Source organism: Crocodylus porosus, unplaced genomic scaffold (genome assembly GCF_001723895.1).
Source record: "Crocodylus porosus isolate Cpor-Errol unplaced genomic scaffold, CroPor_comp1, whole genome shotgun sequence".
In the NCBI taxonomy this organism is placed as follows: Eukaryota; Metazoa; Chordata; order Crocodylia; family Crocodylidae; genus Crocodylus; species Crocodylus porosus.
The window spans coordinates 22,168,100-22,191,629 of record NW_017728912.1 but is presented as its reverse complement, the minus strand read 5'-3'; the positions used below and the strand labels follow the sequence as shown (position 1 = coordinate 22,191,629).

At 39.5% G+C, this 23,530-nt stretch overlaps 1 protein-coding gene across 5 annotated transcripts in view; it reads right to left on the bottom strand.

Annotated features, from left to right (window-relative positions):
- The window catches only part of TBCK (TBC1 domain containing kinase), a 177,069-nt gene that overhangs the window by 66,881 nt on the left and 86,658 nt on the right, over positions 1-23,530 (bottom strand). For 4 of the 5 annotated variants that reach the window (XM_019534143.1, XM_019534144.1, XM_019534140.1 and 1 more), the window contains exons 21-22: positions 19,196-19,232; positions 17,271-17,432 (exon numbers count right to left, since the gene is read on the bottom strand). In XM_019534143.1, the coding sequence (XP_019389688.1) occupies positions 17,271-17,432; positions 19,196-19,232 (199 nt within the window). Of the gene's footprint in view, positions 1-16,603; positions 16,825-17,270; positions 17,433-19,195; positions 19,233-23,530 lie in introns of those variants that run through there. The other variant, XM_019534145.1, reaches the window with a different exon arrangement.

The following is a 23,530-nucleotide window of genomic DNA, read 5'->3' as shown; positions in this document are numbered from 1 at the left end:
AAAATCATTGCTATTATCAATTTTTGTACAGTATAAATTTTAAAATGTTTCTAATACAACAACATAATGCTTTTGTGAAAGTAATTCATAAAGAGCTGATATGTAAAGGTTAGGTCTGAAGTATCAATTGAAACACTGTTTTTCTCTACTTTGCATTTATTTGCCTTTATAGATAAGCACCCCACCCCTACCCACTCACTTTCATATGCTTAAAATTTTCGAATGTCTTTACTTCTTCCTTCCTCTGATACAAAGCTCCCATTTTAATACTACTCATCATGGTATGGGGAAGACGATCTTTGAGAACCAGGAGACAGCTAAACCTCACTTCTCAGTAATATTCTGCTTTACCAAAAAACAAAACAAAACACACATTTTGAAAAGATAGCAGTCACTGTATGAGGAAGATAATTTACTTGTAGTCCAAAGATCTGAAACATAACAGCAACTATGTTCTGGATCGTAAGACAAGCAGATACAGAACATTTCCTAAGGAAGCCAAATTGCTTGGATCTAACCATCATGTGGCATGTTAAAATTTAAAAGAACCAAGGCCTCCTGACAGAAGACCTGTTGTACATTTCAAGGATCTCATACACTTCAAGAAGAGAAGAGGCTTGCCCAAGAAGGGTGGAGAAAAAACATGCATGTTATTTGCAAATAGTGCCCCAAATGTTTTTATAGGCCTGTGCTTCTAGTACAAAATGCATGTCCTTCTGAAAGATTGCTGGAAAGCATTTAATGAAATAAAACAAAAAACCTGCTGGCACAACATGGAGCCCTTTAATCATGACAGGATCCAGCAAAATTAATGTTAACCCTACATATAAATATTAAAACCTGGCTTAAAAATTTCAAATATCCAACATAAAACACCTTAAAACAAGTCTGTTTTTCTGAAGATGCCAAGCAGCTACATTTCACCATATCTCATATCCTCTGTCCAAAACAGAGATGCCTCCTGCAATCAATCACTAAACAAGAGATGGTCTCCCCTACTTCTGTGTACTGAACAATCAAGCAGCAACTCCTACCTAAAACAATTCCATTGTACAGAATATTTATATAAATGGTCTACATTAAGACTTTGTTTCCTAAAAATCACTGGATTTTTCTTTATAAAAATAATTTGGTTGTTAAAAGAGTTCACCTTCTGCATACTGCTAACAATGTCAAGGGTCATTCTCACTCTGGCTTTTACTACAATAAATCAATATTAAGTCCACAAAAAGGTTTTCCTTGTTTTTCTGAACCTGGTTTCCCTGCTCACTGTATTTTGCTGTATGTCCTTTCCATAATGAATTATCATTTCTGTAACCACCTCTCTTCTATCAATGCAATCTCTCTCAAGTGGGAACAGATGCCGCAGTGTGACAAATGGCTGATATGGACACTGCTGGATTTTATGCCACATATCTTTAGTGCATATTATCACAGAAATAAGAAAACGTATTTACGGCACTCTCTGATAAGGAAAAAGGATGTATGGCTTTTCTGTTGGATCAGGATGTAAGAACCTTTCATAGGTCAACTTAGCCTTCATATTTCTGGAGCGAGATTAAAAAAACAACATCCTTAAACTCTCTTTCCATTATGTCCTTCTCTAAAAGGGAAAGTTGCTAAAGGCTTTTGTGCAAGATTAAGCAAGCCTAGTCAATATATTTACTTCCTGGAAGTTAAAAGATTTGTTTAGCAAATTCATTAAACTCAGGGGTTCTCAACCTTTTTAGATTTGAGGAACCCCCGGACAGACCTGAGGTACTATGGCAAAGTGGGGGGTCCCTGACTAGCCATAGGGCTAGTTTCCCCACCTGTCTCGCCTGCCATGCCTTGATGGAACACAATTGAGGTGTTAATTAGGCATGAGGCTGCCCATTATATACCCGGATACTGGGGGGGGGAGAGGCTATCCACGACTCCATTCCATCTCTACACTGTGGCCCAAGCCTTGCAGATGGCATCTCAGGCAGTCAACTCAACTCCCCTTGGCCCATTAGCTGTGGCCTCTTCCATGAGACCTTTGGCTTCTGTATAAGCCCTGGCCCCATCTCAGGCCAGTTGGGACCTCGAGCTTCTTTGCTCAATATGGGGGTCCCTTGCAGTGGGTCCTGGCCCCAGCATTGACTAGTTGAGTCCCTTGGTTGGGTCTACACCTCCTGCCTGGATCCCCCATTCCTGGCTCAGGTGCTTCTTCAAGCATGCCTAGCCCCACAGTGTTACTCCCCCAGCAGGTTCCGGCACTTCCTGAAGCTTACCTGGCCTTTCCTGCTCTGATGGTATAAATAGCTCACCCAAAGGTGAGGGCTGGGGTTAAGGCGCCCCTACTCGCCTTTCACCGGGGTGGTAACTGGCCTGGCATTTCCTGCAGGCTCCTGCACCATTGAGAGCCCCACTAGGCCACCCACATTCCCAGCAGGGTGCAGTTTTAGGTCATGCCCAGGACCAGAAGCCTCCAAACCATACCCTACAGCTCTTGTTCTTACCTCCAGGATGTTGCATTCAGCTTAGCAGCCAGGCAATGTTACTGCCTGGCCTGCCAGCAGCGAACTGCTCTGCTTATATAGGCAGCCAAGGATCTAAAAAGGCTGCCACAATCAACCACCTGCTGGCTGCCTGGCTCAGCCCTTAAAGTGACAGGCACCAACCTGCCACAGATACCCCATGGAAAAATGCCAGCACTTAATTTTCATACTTTCCTCCCCCCCCGCCCCTCCCCGGTTGCAAAGAATTCAGAAGGACCACAGCTATGGATTTCCATTTAAAATCTCTGGGTTTATTTTGTGAATCATGTTTGTAAACCAATAGTATTAACATTGTGTGGCACTCTGCAACACCACTGAAAAGATCTGAAGGCACCCAGGGTGCCATGGCACCCTGACTGAGAATCAGTCTCAAGTAAACATTGGCAACTAGGCTGCAATATTTTTTAACATGAAGCCAATCATTAATCCCTGTAGCTTGATAAAGGTCAAGAAGTTGCAGCAATGTTGCTTTAACTGAAAACTGTGTATCAATAAGATATATATTCACAAACTGCATTCTTAAAAGCCTTGTCAAAAATAACTGAGAGCCGTAATGCTACACTGACTGTATGGAAAATAGGAGATACAGCAGTATACACAGACCATGCTAAATCTTCAACTGTCTTCACTTCAGATGCATACCAAAATACAAAGTGACAGTTTAAGGGACCATGCCTCGGACAACAATATGGGGAACATTTTCCCCCCCAGCAAAAGCCTGAACACAAATCTGCAAAGGCCATTCATAGAAAAAGCAAGACAAACAAATGGTTACTGAAGCCAAGCCTTTTAAATGGAATGTATTTAATGAAAAAAATTATACAGAATAGGTCTTTGTGCATCATTCTAATCCACTCCAGAGGGGTTTCCTTTGGGAAGAGGACCAGACGTCAAGAGAAAATTGTCGAGGGAAAAAGATAAACTGCATCTGCATTTTGGAAAACAGCCAAAGTTAAGGGCTTTCTCTTTATCACAAATATTCCATTACTGTCCTGCCACTACCCTATACCCAGCTATTGTTTAAGTGGGGAAGTAGGCCACTGCAAGGAAGGGAGCTGAACAGGTAAAATGGTTTGACTTTGTAACCTCTTCTGTAAGAGAAAAGAGCCAAAAGATCTTTTCATATGCCATACGAAAAGCACTAAAGGTTACGGATAAAGGGGACTCCAAAACTCACATTTGTCTGAAATTTCTTTACCTATTAATGCTATAATGCTTAAGAGGATTTCAGGGAAAAATATATTTTTCTAAGTCCACTTGAGCACAAGAACATATTGTGTACCTATTTGTTTTGCTTGGTGGATGGATTGCATTTTATTAGTTTTTAAAGACCTCTCCACCTGGCTAGTAGGTAAATGAGATATTTCCTCCCCTCAGATTTCTAGCTGCACACAGAATGCTTAGTTCTGAATTACTGTGGGGGGGAAGGAGGAAGGACTAATAATTCCTTGAAGAAAATACTACTGGCTTTTCTCCTAAGGTAGCAACACAGGAGTACACTGTACTGGTATAGGACATTAGCTAGTCACAGAATCAAGTCAACCACAAAACTGAATTCCCAAATAGATTCTAAAATGACCCTCAAATGAAGTCTACTTCAGATGTACTCATGTGGACAAAGAATTTTACATCTGGGTGGAAAGTGACAGCAAGATGAGCTGAAAGTATGGTGGTCTTTCTCCAACCTTGCTATTTGGAGTAGTTTCATAGATTTCCCTTTGGATTAAATTAGGGGCCATGAGGGAGGGGAAGGTGATAAAGATAAAATAGTCTCATTTAAAACTTTCACTGTCACTTGTAGTTCTGCTGGCTGCAAACATGAATTTGGGAAAGCGCTCTAACTCATGGAAAAAATAGAAAACCCAAAACAAAACATCCAAACATCCACAATAAAACAAACAGTCTCAGGAAGGCAAAGAAGCCTTCCTCCCAGGAGGACTTAAGCTGGGGGAGATGTTCAGTCTCCCAGAATAAACTTGCCCAGGAGTAATTTAACCCTGGTTTTTGACACATTATTTTTTTCCCCAGATTGGTCATTTTTGTTCCAGGAGAAAAAGCCTGAGCATCTGTACACTTGTGTTTCTACCAGGAGAACAGTCTTTCAGAGAGGGGAAGAGGGTAGGAGAGCGATAAGGCCTTGGCACACGTTACATTTAAAGCATGATTAAGGTGTGAATTGTGACAAATCGTAACCTAGCCACACATGAAAGCCTATTTATGGTGTGATAATAGAGAAAACTAGTTACAACATGTAACATCTTTGTGGCTCATTTGTATCATGCCTCAAGTTGAACATGTGGCAGGTCAAGGCTGACCCATGACAGACCCCGATGCTCAGCTGTATTGGAAACTGGCACAGGTCAGGGACTGGGACACCAGCACCCCCTACCTGATCATTGGAATCAACCTGAAGGCACCATTAGGTCCTGGACCCAGTGCTCCCATCTAATCTCTGGAGGTGGATGCATGTCGGGGGTGGGGGGAGGGGAGAAGAGGGAGGAGTTGCAAGCCCAACAATAAGGAATGTCTCCCCAAACTTGGACTCACTGCACCTCAGACCTTTAAAAAGTAAATGTGGACCTGAGAGCTCTAGCTACAAGCCTGCTTTATGCTGCCAGGGCATACACAGAAGTGGTACTTGGGGAGCTGGGAGCTTCCCACTCCTCAGGTGCAGGCACCAATTCACGGTGTAGAGCACAGACAGTTGGGGAGCTGGGAAGCCTAACCAGAGCTGCCAGGCACAGGGCTTTGACAAATCAGCTGACTGTCAGCCCAGCTTGGACAGTCCCATTGTGGAACTGGACCTGGAATGGTCTCAACTGAGGTCACCAATCAGCTGATTATCAGCTCTGGCCCTCACACTGCACTGAGGACTTGAACCAGTGAGATCTGTGGCTGGGGACAGTCAATAGATTGTTGGCTCCAGCCTTGACAATCAACTGATTGCCAGCCTGCCCCAGGCTGCCCTAGGACTATTTCAAGTACCCAGTAGGGTCCTGGGGGCCTGCTGACAATAAGGTGATTACCAGATTGGCTGGAACTACAAGTACCCATCTTTCAACTTGCTGGTGCAGGGGGTGCTCAGGATTATGATCCTGAACTCCCCCTATATTGGGACAACTGGGATCTGATCCCTAATCCCAACAAGTATACTTCTTGCTGTGCACACGTGGCACAGCAGGAGGTACGATTGTTAGGTTGAGATCAGATCCCATTATCCTGTTAAGTGACACGGCCGGGGCCACAGAGACATTCAGTAACTCTAAGGATAAATCATCATGTCACTGTATATTTTATCCATGCTTCAAAGTTTGTTGCATAATTGGCTTATCTCAGAAGTAATGAAATGTGTTTCCTTCATGTTTGAACAAATTTTGTAGCATTTCATATGTAGGTTCATAGTTAAAATCATTGGTTTAAAAAAAAAAAATCATATCTACTTTAACAGTAGCTAAACAGAGAACCATTTCTTCTTTATATGTTCCAATGTTATTTTTAACAGAATGGATTTCTAAGAAACAGGTTTATTTCTGATCCTTTCTAATCTACTGTATTTACTCATATCTAAGATGAGCCCCAACAATTAGATTCTGTATATGGAATAGTTATACATGTTATAATCTTCCATGTAGATAATCTAATTCTTGGAGGACTGTCTTTAATTCAATTCATCCCCCCACTGCTACACAGGAGGCGGCAATAGGGGGCAGGTGTTGTGGAGAGGTCAAGCAACTTGCCCTACCCCCACCACCCTTGTACTTGATTCTAAGATGAGGAGCATTTTCCTGCATGTTAAATGGGAGGAAACCCCTTGTCCTAGAATTGAATAAATATGGTAAGTGATTACTGAAGTTGTTTGCTAAAACTATTATTATACTAGTTACAATCAAAATTTTGCAATGCAATAACTGAGGAAGCCCTGAATTTCAAACAAAGTCACCTTCATATACATATTATTTTTCTTCTGGGATATGTTCCATACGTGCATCATACAAGGCTGTGAAATGCATATACATATTTGTGTACAGCAGAGAAAAACCAAATAAGAATCAATTGTTTCATACAGCATGAGCTGCAGCTAGATGTACATTATTAATTTTAAATTCAATTGTTCATTCCAACATTTTGCCACTGCATCAGCAACTAGTTCCTTGGCCTTTTTATATTAAAAGGACACAACATAGAACACTGCAACTGAAGAGTACACCTAAGCATACTAATAACACTGCATAACGTTCTATGCATATATTGGCTTTTGAGCATTTGATTTGTTTGGCATCCAATTAGAATGACCCACAAATCCAACAATTACTTCTCTAGCTTTCAAAAGCTATCAAACCTCCATGTATAATTGCTAAAATGAAAATTAAATTAAAATTAAATAGCACCAACTGGGATTTTAATTTGCAGTAAAACAAATGAATGGCCTACAAAAACACTGAAATAATGAACAACTGCATACTTTTGTATGGTGTTTCTTGGTTATAAGCAGTCACCCTTGATTGACACTTTCATCTGCAGCACTTTATAATATAGCCAAGACCAATTTAAACGTGTGATCCTCAAATCTGCATTCAACTGGGAAACCGCTGAACCTGTTTGTGCAAGATGCAAAATGGGAGTCGGGTGACTAGACAGCCTCAGTTCACTTGGTGACTCCAAGGGGGGCCCTGGTGAACAGACTTGTCCCAAGTCCCTGCTGCTGGCCCCTGATAAGGTTGTAAGCAGCCACAAGATCCCCCCTCAGTCTCCTCTTGCAGAGACTGAAGAGATTCAGGTCCCTCAGCCTCTCCTCATAGGGCTGGCCACAGAGGACCCCAACCATATGTGTGGCCCTCCTCTGGACCCTCACCAAGTTCTCCACGTCCTTCTTGAAGTGCGGCGCCCAGAACTGGACACAGTACTCCAGCTGTACCCTGACCAGTGCCGCATACAGGGGGAGCAAGACCTCTCTGGATCTGTTAGTGATGCCCCTGTTGATGCATAACAGGGTGCGGTTGGCTCTGCCTATTGCTTCGTCACATTGGCGACTCATATTCATCCTGGAGTCAATCAAGATTCTAAGATCCCTCTCTGCCTTTGTGCTGCTGAGAGGGTCAGGCCCTAACCTATAACCATAATGCTGGTTCCCTCCCTCAGGTGCAGCACTCTGCACTTGTCCTTGTTGAACCGTATCTTGTTCAGGTCTGCCCACTTCTCTAAACTATCCAGGTCTGCCTGGATGTGGTCCCTTCTTGCTTCCAATGTACTTGAAAAAGGACTTTTTGTTGTCCTGAATCCTGGATGCTAGCCTGGGTTCCATCTCTGCCTTGGCCTTCCTAATAGCCCTCCTACACTCATGGGCCAAGGAGGAGTACTCCTCCTTGGTGATAGCTCCTCCCTTCCACCGGTTGTACGCCCCCTTTTGGTACTCAGGCATTGCTGAATGCCCTTGCTGAGCCAAGGGGGTTTCTATTCAGTTTACTTTTGATTCCTTTTCTATTCGGAAATTCTCTGCTTTGAGCACATTCAAAACATGTATTAAATCACATTACGCAGAAATTGCATGAATTTCATTATTTGGTTACAGCTGCAAGGATGAAGTTATCTGAGTAAATTTCACTTTGTGATGCAAAACACTGACAATTTTGTTAATTTCATTTTACTCCACTCTATTAATAATCTTCCTGTCATTTATTCATCTTTCTGTTGAAAGATGAAGGTGAATTGAAACCATCTCACAGACCACTTTGGATCCTATCTTCTTGATGATTCCCAAGTACAGTGCTAAAAAGCTCACTGATGGAAAAAAAATCTTACGTTTTATGCAAAAATATTCAGTGCGCTAAAGATATAAATAATGAACACATTAGGGACCAGCTCCACTAGCAAAAAACTTTATTATTACAAAAGGAAAAGAACTGTGCTCTTTCACACTTCCATCAGTTGGAAGAAAAAAAAAAAGCCATGCAACACTCTTACAATGTTAATGAGCCAGTCAAAGCAGGAAAATACAAATACTTTTCTTCTTGGCAAAGTAACCAAACTACTTTGTGACAAAACAAGCCAATGGAAACATAACAAGAATTGTGTCTAGGCTCTACCCAAACTTACAACTGTCAGCTTTTTGACAGCTCTCACTAAACAGACTGTGTTGGCCACTATGTTTTTATGCACTTTCACCTTGGAAAAACAAAGCGACACATTTGAATTTCATTCACATTTTCTTTTGCTTAAAAAAAACCCATATAGCTAGTAAATGGGAAAGATGTGAGCAGCTCAAGAAGAGCTGATTTTGAGGTAGCATATGTACAAGAAAGGCTATAGCAATAAAATACAATTTTTCCTTATTTGCTGTCCACCTACCAATTATAAATTGGTTCTACTTTTTAGACAACTATCCCACTATTTTCTTTTGCCAGTGAAATCTCACACAAAAGCCCTTCCCCCTGATTACAAGGAAAGTTATTTCTTTAGTGCCTTACCTTTCCCCCTTTTTAGTTTTACAAAGGTGGAAGCTATAAATAGAGAGGCATGATCACATAGCTACATGTGGAAAAATGTAAATAATTAAAAGATTCCAAGCTTCAGGTAAAACAACATCAATCTTGCAGGCTTTGACACTGCAGAGCACTCTGGATGAGCAGGTATACACCAACAGATCGCTCTGTGGCTATACCAAAGCTAATTCCCCATCCCATACTTGGCAGCAAGCCATAGAAAAAAAAATTATTGGCAGCTCTGCATGACTTCTGTTTCACAAATACCATTTTTACTACTGATAAATCTTCATGAGCTGCTTTATAAATACACCTGCCACTTGCATCTCAACAGAGCCATCAAAAGCAAAACAAGGATGGGGGGAGGGGCAGTGTATTTTGGGATGAACATATTTGCACAAATACTAGTCTGGTATCTCTTTCCTAGAATAGAAGAATAAAGAATGCAGCATTTGAACTTCATAAGGCAAAGAAAATAAACAATATCATTTTTCAATAATATAAAATGAGTACAAAATATTATTTTCTCCTTCACAAATATAAAGTAATTTGGTACAGGATAATAGGTCTAACTTACACCTTGCCAAGTCATTTTGTGTAAGGGATAGAGGTCTTGAACTTGGTCATGTTATAAGAGAAATACCTGCTGTGACTCCATTTAGCTTGGGTTGTGATGACAGTTCATTTTAAAAGATGTGTATTCCTGCTTCACAGCTCTTTAAATATATAGACATGATTTTTTTAAAGACAGATTTTCAAAAAGTGATAGTAGTAAAAAGAAAAGTGGTCAAGATTTTTCAGCTACTCACTTAAAATGGGATTCACTATGAACTTCAATGTTCCAACATCTGAACAACAGATCATTGACAATAGAAAACATTGATAATATATACTGATATGAACTAGAGCTCCAGCAACTACTTCAGCATTTTCATGGCCTCATATTAAAACTTTAATTGTCATTAGTTAGATTCTCAAAAAGGCACAAATGGAAGTTTGGTATCCTGTGGCATACAAGCAACAGGAATGGGTGCCTAATGTCTGCTTGTGCCTTTGATAATCTCCTGCTCTTGTAGTTTTTGGCCTTGTCCCTTTCCCTTGCTGAGGAACATCTCTTCCCTCCTCCCCACCCCTCCTTCAAGCACACATCATTACATCTGTAGAAAGAACCTCACTAAATCTCAAATTATATAGCAAAGTGATTGCAGCTGAACACTTGGTCTTGATTTTTGGTTTTTGCTTTTGATAAATGTTCTTAAATGTTTTTCTGATGCCTACATTATTCAAATGAATTTGAGAACCTTTTAAACACTAAATAACACTAACAGAAAAGGACTCATATTTTCATGATATTTGCAAAAACAAAAATTAAATTAGAAAGCAGCATAGATAACTTAAAATGCATTAGCATGTTCATAAACAAACTAAATTAATACTGTACCAGTTTAGTCAGCGTCCCTTTAACTATGTTCACCCATTAAGATCCATAGTACTGCAAGAAGTCATATACTAAGCTAGTCATTAGGAACTGAAAAATTCATTACAGATCATTCTTTTCTGCTGCTACCTATTTCCTTTTCAGAAACTTCCAACTAAATAAATTTCTAATGTACAAAAAAGTTACTGATACACTAAAGCAGATTACCAAAGCATTTGAAGAGTCTATCAAATAGAGTTACTGCTCCTTCAAAATGGGAATAATGTTGATTACAAGTCTTATTAAGTATGCAGTGACTGACATGCTCTAAAAAATAAAGCAGCCCACTTTCTGTAGCACACTCATACCTAGTTTGTGCATTTACTGTAATTACAGGCACAGAGTTGGAGAAAGAAATCTAGATAAACTCAAGTGTTATCAGAAATGTATAGAACAGTGGTGTTCAACTTTTCACTAGCATGGGCCAGATGAATGGCTCGGGGTCAGTCTGTGGGCTGGATTGGACCCTGTGCTGCCTCCCAGGGCCCCAAGCTGCAGAATTGGGGCCCATACTACCTTCTGGCAGCCCCTGTGTCCCTAGATTTGTCCCTGAGCTATCTCTAGTGTGCTATCTGGCCTTCAGGGCTTCCCACAAATCTGGAGATTTGGTAGCAGGTGACCAACAGCTACTGCTATCACTTGCCCACTGCCAAGTTTTCAGACCTCTGGGAACCCGTGATGGCTGGATCTGGCCCATGGGTTGTGGGTTGAGCACCCCCAATACAGAAGACAGGTCTCCCAACAATGCTAGACAAGAGCACAGCTAATTTACAAGCAGAGGAAATAGGGATGGATAAACAGTGAGTTCTTAGGGTGCTACCTATTTGCCATAAGAAAAATTCTCTGAGGAATGAGTGCTCAAAAAAGCATTTATATAATAAAATGCTATGAATAATATCAAATATAAATCAAATTAGTTGAAGCTACCTTTCGCTACCAAACAAAATGAGGCCAAGCACTTGCATGCAAGTCATTTTTATATTTCTTGTTTTAAAACACACACTGGGATATTAGTAAAGGTCTGTGTTCAGACTGGCTTACTGTATACACTATCAGACTCAGGGTTCCGATCTTTAAGTGAAAGTGATACTACACAATAAGGCTCTCTGCATGCTTTGGCAACTTAGTAGTTTTACTATGTATATTATATAGGTAGGGTGATATACACTACTACTTGACAGGTGACAGAGCTGAATACTTACAGACCTGGGAAGAAGCAGTCAGTCATTCATAGAATGAATGCGATTTTATTTTTGAACTTTTTATTTTTAGCATTTGAGGGAATATGATATCCTTCCAATACAATCGTTATCAAAATTTTCAGGCTAGTGTTGTCACATTTGTTTTGTTCCCATTAAAACATACTGAGTCATCAGAATCTATAACTTCATAACAAAAAGCCAATTTTTTCCAAGTGCATTTGTACATTGTGCAGTTTACTCTTAGGGAAAGTTAATGATGCCAGTAAAAAGTGGAGTAAAGGTAATGTCATAATACTTTAAATTGATCCCAAGCCCCTTTACAGTGACAGTGATTGACTCTCTCAAGATTTTGGTTGTATCTTTTGATATAGTAGGTAATACTTGATATTTTCTGGCGGTTCTATTATAAAACAGAAACTTAATATTTGTAAAGAAAGTTTCTCTTAAAAAAAACCAAAGAGACAATCAAACCCTGAAGTGGGATTTATGCAAGTTACATTTCCAAACAATAGCTGCTCCATACCTCCAAGCTTATTTCACAACAAATTCAACAACACAGATTCTGTGTAGCAGGGAATGTGGAAGAAATCAGAGCTAACCTGCAACTATAAAATACTTCTGTATTCCTATCTTCCTGGTATGCGATTCTCAATTGCCTTCCCACAGTTGGGCTGAGGAAATTGGTACTTACAGTTATGGCAACTGGAAAGAGGATAGTTTGGGACAGAAATTTAAACTTTTTTCTGGTTCAGAAGTTTGAATTAGGATAATTTATCTTACCAGTACTACAGCTTAGGCAGGGATGTTAAACATATGGCCTGCAGGGCTCAAAGGGGCTGGAAATTCCCCAGGTGGGGGGGACAAGTGATTAACCCCTGCAGCTCCCTAACATTGCTCACCCTCCTGCCACTACATCCAGGCATAAGGACCTATGGGGTGAAGATCCTTTCCAGGGGAATGGGTGAGTGACACCCCTGGCTTTGAGGGTAAGCATTTTATTAGTATTTTAACCAACTACTGGATGTAGCTTCTTTCCAATAAGCCTACTCCCTGATGCAGCTAAGCAGCTGAGACCATAAATCTCAAGAGGAAAAGACGTTTGACATTTTTAGACTTTGTAAACATCATAAAATGGGATCTCCCACACACAGCCAATACATTATAGCCATCATATATTATTTTACATTACAATATATTGCTAGACAAAGGTGAAAACCTCTGCCATTGTAGGGAAACAAGGAAGTTTATTTTTGGTGTACAGTAAGGACAGGCTATCAGAGGTAAAGAGAATTTTAAATAAAGGTCATTTCCTCGACAGGATGAGAAAGGTTAGTTTTACCTTGATGCCACATGGCCAGAATTTGTATAGAATGACTGGATGAATATTCTGCTTTCAAAATTATTCTTAGTAAAACACTGAAGTTCATCCATAAATAGAACTGCCAGGAAATGTTAAGTATTACCTACTATATCAAAAGATACAACCAAAATCTTGAGAAAGTCAGTCACTGTCACTGTAAAGGGGCTTAGGATTAATTTAAAATATTATGATGACATTACCTCTACGCCACTTTTTACTGGCACCATTAACTTTCCCAAAGAGTAAACTGTACAATGTACAAGTGCATTTGGAAAAAAATGGCTTTTTGTTATGAAGTTATAGGTTTTGATGACTCAGCATGCTTTATTGGGAACAAAACAGATGTGACAACACTAACCTGAAAATTTTGATCAACACTGGAATCATTTTATCAGACTGGGAAGCAAGGTCACTTTTATTGGTACCCTGAGATAAGCCATTCAGGAGTGCAGAAAGCTTAAAACCACAGAAGTTTCAGGAAGCTGAGCGACAATTGATTTTAGACTGAAATTGATGTGGATCTTTTGAACAATTTAATCTTTTTCTCAAAGTGACCCAGTTTCAGGTAGAATTTGCCTATGAATTAGTCTCAGGAAATTTTCAGAGATGTTGTAAGATATAAATAAAAATAATGAAAACCTTGTATAAGGGGGACACAGGTGACTAAAAGCATGCAAGGTAAACCCTTAAAAAACCCAAATACTAATATTTTACTTAGGAAAGACTCAACCAAAGCCAGGATAATTGTATGCAAAGATGGATTTTTTGCTGGACAGGTAGTATATTTACTTCCAAATTTTGTTGATCAACTTTCCATTTCTAATATTTCCCCCTCTCAAAAGCCAATCTATACTGTGTATTGTATTAACTTCATAACATTAAATTCACAATTATGTACAATATTTTTGATGGTACTAAAAGAACTAGATAATATTTATTTGTTACTTTTATCTACATTTTAAAAAAAGGTTCTTTTGAAGATATCATGCTACTGCAATTTGTTTCCCACAGTACCATTAGCAAAAATCAATCATAAAACACTTAATAAGCATGGCATTATATGACACAGAATTTACTGAAGTTATTTCATAATTAACTTTTATTCCCATAATCACTGGCAGACAGTTAAATATGAACAGACTCAAATGTAGCTCGAGGCAAAACCAAATAGGAGCAGAGATGGCTGAAGCTAAAGTTATCTTTCCTTCTCCATTTTACACCGACACACACTTTCATTAAAGAGGTTCACTAAGGCCACATATGGGCTTTACATTTCTACCAGAAGAATCACAGTTCTCCCAGTAGAAATCACAAGCACACAGGCATCCACACAGTTCCTTCTGGAACAAAAAAAAAAAAATGGTGGTTAAAAATTACTTGTTTCCAGCCTGGTAGAAGTTGCTCCTGGGAGAAGAAATGCCTATACACTTCCAGAATGCGTGATTCTTCTTGGATCAGGAAGAGTTGAGTGGTGGGGAAAGCTCCCATTCCTCACCCAGACTAGGATCACCATGGTCTGGAGAAGGCATGGAAGCAGCTGCTCCATAAATCAGGAGGGGAGGGGGAAACACTTGCTGCTCCCCAGCTGCTCCTCATATCAGAGTCCCCAGTCTGCTTTGCCCCATTGCTCTAGGGGGCTGGAGCAGCCACTGCTCCTTATGCTTTCCCCAGACCAGGATCATAAGAATCAGGGGAGAGAGGGTTGTTTGAAGCTGAACACCTGTACTGTTCCCTCTGCTGGAAACATTTCTAGTGGCGGAAAATTTCTACTCCTAGAAATGAATACCTTTTTATGGCTTAAGACCATGGGTGATTAATGCCTCCTGAGACTAGGGGGGCACAGTTTGTGGCTAGCAGCATAGGTGGCAGAGTGGTGAGCGGCAACTGCCTGCAGAAGCTGCTAGTGGTAGCAAGCAGTGACTGCTCACAGAAGTCAGTGGTGGCATGGCAAGCAGTGACTGCCCGCAGAAGCCAGTGGCATCAGCGAGATGTGGTGGGGTTGGTGAGTGGTGACTGCCTGCGGAAGCCAGTGGTGGCCAATCTCGGGGGGGAGGAAATGCCCCCCGCATCGTGCCTCCCTACCAGTCCCCTACGCTTAAGGCTGTGCACAAGAAAGAGTGGTGAAGCAGGCTTCTGATATTTCTCAGATACTTTTAAAGCATGATGGATTTTCTAAAATAGTTTTTATTAATGGAGGTATATCCTTGTTACGATTCTAGACAGCATTTTCAACCATCAAAAGTACACTCAGTTTTTCATATAGACTCGCATTCAGTATTCTAGGCTGGTGAAACTACATTTCATTGAATTTAAGCGAAAGCACACCTTGAAGTATGTAAAATTAGCACACATCTGGCTCATTGTGTGGTGGACAGTATTCTTCCTATACCATTCTATTTTAAGATCAGCAAAATCTTGAAAGTGATGTGTGAATACAGTTTCTGGAAACAGATCATACCTACTACTAAATGTTAGGTTAAAATATATCAAATTAGATAATACTTCATTGTGTATACACTAATCGTCAAAATTCTTTATGATATTAGATAATTCTAAAACAGCTATCATAAAAAACTTACGAGCATTAAAGGTCTGTGGTACTATGGGAACTAATATGCTCTTATACATAACACAACCACACTATGACGTACAGTACTCATATGCTCATAAAATAAAGTAGTTGGCTTACGATTAATTGGCATGTGCAATTTAGAATCACTTAGGAAAAGACATTAGGGGAAATGCCTTTTGGCAAGGAATAATTAAAAATTAATGAACTTGGTTGTAGTTATTTACCCAGTAGTTGCAGAAGAGGAAAGAAAAACCTTTATAGTGAATGACTCCTCTCAGAATTCCAGAGACTATCCTTTAAAACTTTAAGACAGACACTGGAAATGAGCAAGCATGCAAAGGAAACTGTAATACTATTAGTTATATAATTCAGTAAACTGGAAAATACAATGCTAGCTGCATATTTGAAAGCAGGTTGAAGGATAATAGTAAAGGAAGACTTGTGAAAATATGGCATGAATACTGAAGGAAGTATGAAAAAAATGGAACTAGGAAAAGTATTCATAAACACTGCAGACATTGAATTTTCAGTAACTTGCTGAACACTCCTATGAGTGGCATTTTGCAAAACTAGAAAGTGAAGGAAATGTGTTCTAGTTTCCACTTAGAACAAGTTTTTGCTCATAAATAAAAGCCAGTTCAATGCTGGATTTTTATGTTTTAGGAAGAACAGTCTGTCCAGAAGGCTTGTCATATCCCACCAAACAGGAGGGTAGAACAGAGTTTCCCACCAACAGTAAAGGAACTTCCTGCATGTTAGCATGCAAATGCTTTCAAAATCTTGTAATTTCAAGGGCAGATTGCTTTGACAAAATTATTTTTATTGGCTTTTAATAGGCATTTTGTAATTTTGCTTCTGCAGCTAAAAGTGTGTTAGGAAAAGAGAAGACATGAAATTGAAGAACCAGTGTAACAGTAGTCAAAGCAGAACTAAGTGAACAGGATCATATAAAAGTAGGCCTGGAAGGTCCTTCATGGGGTCATCTAGTCCAGGCAGGACTGGTCAAGGCAGGATCATCTTTAACTAAACCATTCCATCCAAATGTTTGGCCAATCTGCTCTCGAGAACTTCTAAGGATGGATATTCCAAAAAATTCTCAACGTAGCCTGTTCCAAATGCCTAACCACCCTGTAGTCAGAAAGTTCCTGCTCATCTCCAGCCTAAATTTTTTTCTGCTGCACCTTGAAGCCATTTTGCTTCTACTCCTGTCACCTATGGCCAAAGAGAAAAGTGCATCTACATCCTCTCTATAATCACTTCAGATACCTGAAGACTGTTATGAAATCCCACCTTAGTCTTCTCTTCTCCAGTCTAAATGACTCTAGTTCTTTCAGTCTTTCCTGATATAGAAGTCTTGCCTCCCAGTACCTTAATCATTTTTTGTTGCTCTGCACTGGACTCCTTCCAAATTGGTATGTTCATGTATAGTTCAAATTTCTTTCACTCATTAAACTTACTTGAAAATATTCTAAACTCCACCAAGTTCTCCAAACTAAACATGGAACAGATAATAAGCTCACCCAAACCCTGATGAAGATGCTGAAAAGGGAAGATTTCTTTTGCCTTCAGTCAGGCTAAAAGTCCATAAAAAAAGGACTGGAGACTAATTAATAGGACCTTGCTTTTGAGAAAAATGGGAAAAAGTATTACTTCTATACCTGGCAAGTCTGAAAAGAGTAGAATGCATTCATTGAACCCATTAGCCAGAAGCCGGTCCCTCAGCTGCTGCAGGATAGCCACTCCAATGCAGAATGGAAAGGAAGAATTCCCAAGAAGTAAGGTATCCCAAAGGTGAAAAATTTTGTGCAAAGGAAAGACATCTGAAAAATGGTACAAGCAACAACATTTTAATTAAAATAAACATTGCTAGTTTGAAAATATAAATAAACATCTTACAGATGTTATTGCTGCCCAAGGAATATTATTTTTTAATTTGGGAGCAAACAGGATTAGACTTGTTTAGACATACATTTGTGTTCGTATACAAATTTATATCTATGTATTCAATTCTTCCTTTAATTTTTTTATTCTCTGCCACTAAATATGCACTTTAAAAGACTATTTTCTACTTTTCCCCCCTTGCAATTACATAATATAATGTTACCAAAAACTGAAAAAGCAAAAAAGAATTATAGTAATAAAAATCCCAACACTACTACCACAAATTTGTATGATACTACTCTGCTGACAGTATTCTGAAATGCGAGTTTTCTTCCATTAAAATATTCGAAACTTTTTCTCTCAGGAAAATAACATCAATACCAATCTGTGCTCACAAAACCTAAAGGCGGCTTTGTCCCGACTAATACATTAACATAATTTTATCAATTACATGCAGTTAGGTAAAGTCATAGAACAGAAGAAATGGGGAGAACAGCCTATGGAAAAAAAACAATTGTGCCTACAGAACAAAGTCCAACTCCTTCTACAAAAATGTTTGCTCTGATGAAGTGGTTCTTCAACATTTTCCTTTTGTGGACTATGCTACAGAAGTATCATTTCAAACATCCTTCTTCCATTCTCTCATAAATGATGTAATTCATTTGACTACCAATATTTAAATGGACACCAGTGAGAACCAGTACTTTGTTCCCCAGACAAGAATTTCACCTTTAATTCTGATATTCCACCAGTATAAAGGACTTAAAATATTTCTGGGAAGATCAGAATGCAAGTTTTGGGGGTTTTTTGGATTTTTTTTAATACCACCAATGCTATCATGAAATAAGACAATATGACTTTGCCAGGGGCTAAAGGAAAAGTTGTGACATGCTTGAATGTGTTACAATATCATCTCTTAATTTAAGAAGATTAAGAGCAATATTGTTCAACAAACAACATAAAGTCAGTCAACAATAGAATACATCTGAGCGATAGTAAATTAAGGTAAAACCAATTAAGGTATATTTGATTTTAAAGCCAACCCATACAAAGCTGCTCTCTCTCACCTCACAATGTTGGTTTTGTTTTGTTTTATTTTTTTAATGTGACAAACTATACATGAAGACTTCTTTTCCTGGATTAGGGCTGTTCTTTCATACACTGTAAATACAGTTTGTGTAATATAATCTAATTGAATTCAATATGGCACCTACTTCAGAGAATAGGGAAGCACCAGTTGTCATGGAATCAGTACAAAGAGCTTTATACTACAGCTATGGAATGAGACTGCTGCAGCTCAGGACTGAAATCCACCTAACTCCATGATTCTGCTACAGATCAGGAGTGACCTACTAATTCAGAGAGACTCAACTGACTAATTAAGAAGAAGTTCAAAAAAGGAGTTGAAAAGACATGTAAGGGATGTCTGGGACATGTATAAGTAATCTAAATTATACACAGATTTTTTTCCCCTTATGGTTGAAAAAGACGTGTGCATAGAAGCAAAATGACTGGTCTTCACTAGAAGAAGATTTAGGTCTCCATGGACTTCAGCCAACCATGACTGAAAATGAGCTAGCAGCCTAGCAGAGATTCCATAGTTTTCCCTTTTAAGTGAAGGAGTACAGTACATGAAAAACAAGAGAAGTTAAACATACAAATACATAGCTAATATTTAATTAGGAAAAAAACCCCAACTCACGTGTAAACATTGTGAGAAACCAAGGAATAGCATACAGCTGCAAAAGAATGGACAAAAACATTTTGTTAAGAGCCACAGACATTTTATCACACGAAAGATGCCTAACATGGCATGAATTTAGTAACAAAATGTTTTAATATAGCTTGAAGAAAAAAACCCAAACCCAAATCCGGAGTTTGCTGCTGAAAGGTGATCTGCTATCAATAATTAATTAATTAATAATATCATTTTCAGGTCCACATATACCCAGCCAAGGTCTTTGCTTCGATATGTTTAAATTAGCTATAAATAAATAAATAAAGCAAGGTCATTTCATAGTTACTCTGCACTCCATTACAGGACAGGAACACCTGGGTGAGGGTGATCCCTTAACCCTCCATGAATGCTGACCGTCTGAAGGAACACCTTGAGAGGCTGGACACCTTCAAGTCAGCCCTGACAGTTTATACCCCAGGGTACTAAAGAAGGTGGCAAGCACCATAGCTCAGCCCCTGGCACGGATCTTTGAAAACTCCTGGCACTCTGGTGAAGTGCCCAAAGACTGGAAGAAGGCCAATGTGGTGCCTATCTTCAAAAAAGGGAGGAAAGTGGATCCAGCTAACTACAGGCCCATCAGCCTGACCTCTATACCAAGGAAGGTCTTAGAAAAGATTATCAAAGAAACCATTCTTAACAGACTGGCTGATGGCAGCATCCTGAAGGATAGCCAGCATGGGTTTGTTGCCGGTAGGACTTGCTTGACCAATCTTACTTCCTTTTACGACCAGGTGACCTATCACTTGGACAAGGGAGAAGAGATTGATGTCATATATTTTGACTTCAAAAAAGCCTTCGATCTGGTCACCTCCTAGCAAAACCAACCAACTGCAGCCTCAGCTTCACCATGATCCGCTGGCTGGGGAATTGGCTCTGTGGTCAGACCCAGAGGGTGGTGGTTGACAGAAACCAATCGTCGTGGTGCCCTGTGACCAGTGGGGTCCCTCAAGGCTCTGTCCTTGGGCCAACACTATTCAACATCTTCATTAATGATGTGGACACTGGTATCAGAAGCAGACTGGCCAAGTTTGCCGACGACACCAAATTCTGGGGTAAAGCATCCACACCTGAGGACAGGAGGGTGATCCACGCTGACCCTGACAGGCTCAGGAAATGGGCGGATGAGAACCTGTTAGTGTTTAACACTGACAAATGCAAGGTTCTCCACCTTGGAAAGAAAAACCTGCAGCATGCGTATAGGCTTGGTAGTGCTATGCTGGCTAGCACTATGGATGAAAGGGACTTGGGGGTCATGACTGACCACAAGATGAACATGAGCCTTCAATGTGATGCTGTGGCTAGTAAACCGACCAAAACACTGGCTTGCATCCATAGATGCTTCATAAGCAAATCTCAGTATGTCATTCTCCCGTTGTACTCGGCCCTGGAGAGGCTGCAACTGGAGTATTGCATCAATTTTTGGGTTTCACAGTTCAAAAAGGATGTAGAGAAGCTTGAAACCAGAGGAGAGCCACACGCATGATCAGAGGTCAGGACCTTATAATGAGAGGCTGAGAGCCATGGGACTCTTCAGCCTGGAAAAGTGCAGGCTCAGGGGTGATCTGGTGGCTGCCTATAAGTTTAACAGGGGTGCTCACCAGGATCTGGGGGAACGTTTGTTCACCAGAGCACTCCAGGGGATGACAAGTTCAAGTGGTTACAAACTCCTTCATGCCTGTTTCAGGCTGGACATAAGGAAGAGCTTCTTTACTGTCTGAGCCCCAAGTGTGTCACTTGCTGGACTCTGCTGCTCTAGCAGGCAGCAAAACATGTCCCCTTCACAATCGACACATTTTGCAGCAGGGGAACACAGGCTGACTATGGACAGTCTGGGGCAGCCAATCAGGGCTTCCCTATGCACTGCTGCCATCTGTTGCCAGGCAGACAAAAGGATTTGGAAGAGCATGCTGAGATGTGTGCATAAGGCCCGCTTCAGGATGCAGCGTCAGCACTATAAGCTCTCCCCTCTTTGGGGCCTTAAGCATTCAAGTGCTTGTACCCAAGGTTCTGGGTATTTTTTTCTATTAAGAGCAAAAGCTTGGGAAAATTCTTCTAGAATATGCATATGCGGCACTGTCTGAAGGACTCTCTCTGCCTTAGTCTTCGGAAGGCTTCCAAATAAACTGTAAGCATTTATGTCACTATAAATATTAAAAGAATTTAAAAACTTTTCATCCTCTATGTCAGCTAAGACATTATGCCACTTCAAGGGCTTTTTAATTTTAAGAACAAACTACTTATAAATATTAAAAGGCAAAAAACCCTTATGCTCATAAAAAGTTAGAGTTGCATAGAAAGTCAGTCCAAGTCAGGAATGCAGGAGCTGATGTTCTATTATTAAATTTAGCTTAATCTACACAGCATACATGATGTAGTTTACTTTTTGTGGTGTTCTTTTTTTGTTAAAACTAAAAGTTAATATTATACTTTAGGTCATAAAAGGCCCAGTTTTATATTGCTGTTACACTTTTACTTTTCATGTCCTTATTTGTAGTGAGTAATGTGCAATCTTAATATTGCTTTCATGGTGGTTTTTCTATTTAGTACACATTTAATCCTCTTTATATATATTTAGATTGTGTAACAGTAATAGAAGAAGTTGAGGTGACAGAACTTGTCAGTATTTTTTTAAATATCTGGACACCAGCTATACCCAAAAGGTTCAATTTCTCCTGGTTAAAACAATAATAAAAAACAACTTTATTACTATTATCATGATATAACCATACAAGTAAAAGTCCATAAGTGTATTTTGTAAGGTATTCAATACACAGCTTGATGGTTCCCACTACTGTTAGTAAGAACTTTGGTAGTGTTTATGCATTGACATTTTTGGAACCATTTACTCACATTCAAAGGATCTGCTTCACATTCACCGGAGAAGAAAGTTTTCTCTTTGCTTTGAGTTTCCTTCTTAGCTAAGGTAATTTTCAGAGGGAAACTAGTTTGTAAATCATCTTAGAAGTTCTGATCTGCCTATGGTTTGATTTTTTTTAAATACACTATTAAGCAGAGTAGACTTTATACATGATCATACACACATGCGCAAGCATGGGTATCTACATCTATTTTGTAGATGCATTTTTTGAAGGAGGTTAGATGAACACCTTGCTGGGGTCGTTTGACCCCAGTACTCTTTCCTGCCATGGCAGGGGGTCGGACTAGATGATCTGTTCAGGTCCCTTCCGACCCTAGAAACTATGAAACTATGAAAATACACACACAAGAAAAAACATTTGAAATGATTCGGCATGCTGAAAAATGCAAATAAACTGAAGAATGTCAAATAGTTAAAAACAATATGATCTCCAAGACATGGAGCTAGCTACAAAACACTTATTTAACTTGATTAAAAGCCAGTATAAAAACATTAAATAACATTAAAGTATCAGGTAGGCATTAGGAAAATTATAGGAGTTGAAGGAAAAGTTTTCCTTGTCGTTTTCTAGAACAGGAAGGGACCTAAGTAAGTCTAAATAGGATATAATTACTCATCTTCAGCTGATTTATTGAAAATAAAAGCATTATTGCATTGTTCACTTCTGCCATTTCTTTTCATTATTCCAGTGTAGCAGATGAAAAGTGAAAAATGAAGATAAAGGAAAAGAGGTGTATATACCTGGTTTAAAGTATTTGCCTCACAAACATGAATTCAAAATAAGATGCCAAATTGACTTATTGAACTAGGATACCTTAAATATTTAGTAAATACTGCCCCCTAGCAACCACAGGCTAGAATTACTATTCTAAGACTGCAAGTACTTTTACACCAGTGATTTTCAAACATTTCCTGTTAGCCTTCCAACCCATTGGAGACAAGGGTCCTAATGGGCTCCCTTCACACCTGTATCTTTCTTTCAGAATGATTGTTGCTCAATCTTTCATAGAAAGTTTACAAAGCACTTCATGAACGCAACATTTTTACTTTCATAAGATTTTCTGGATGAAAAAAAGTTTCCATGTGAAAAGTGATAAGAATTGATTAATCAAAATACACAATTTCAAAGTAACTCTTCAAGGACATTTTCTCTAGGAAATGCCTTGATACTGTCAGCAATCTTATAACTATTAGGCCTGCACGAAGTGGCTAGTATTCACTTCAGATTTGGATTTGGCCGATTTAGGGGACAGTGATTCAATTTGGCGATTTGAATCGCTTTCCCAAATTGATTCGGCCAAATCTGATCTGGAGATGTGGCTGCTGCTGAATCAGCCGAATCTCCAAATCACACAGGCTCCACCCCCTTCCTCCTCTCCCAGCCCCGCTTGGCCCCAGCTCTTTGGGGAAAAAAAAAAAAA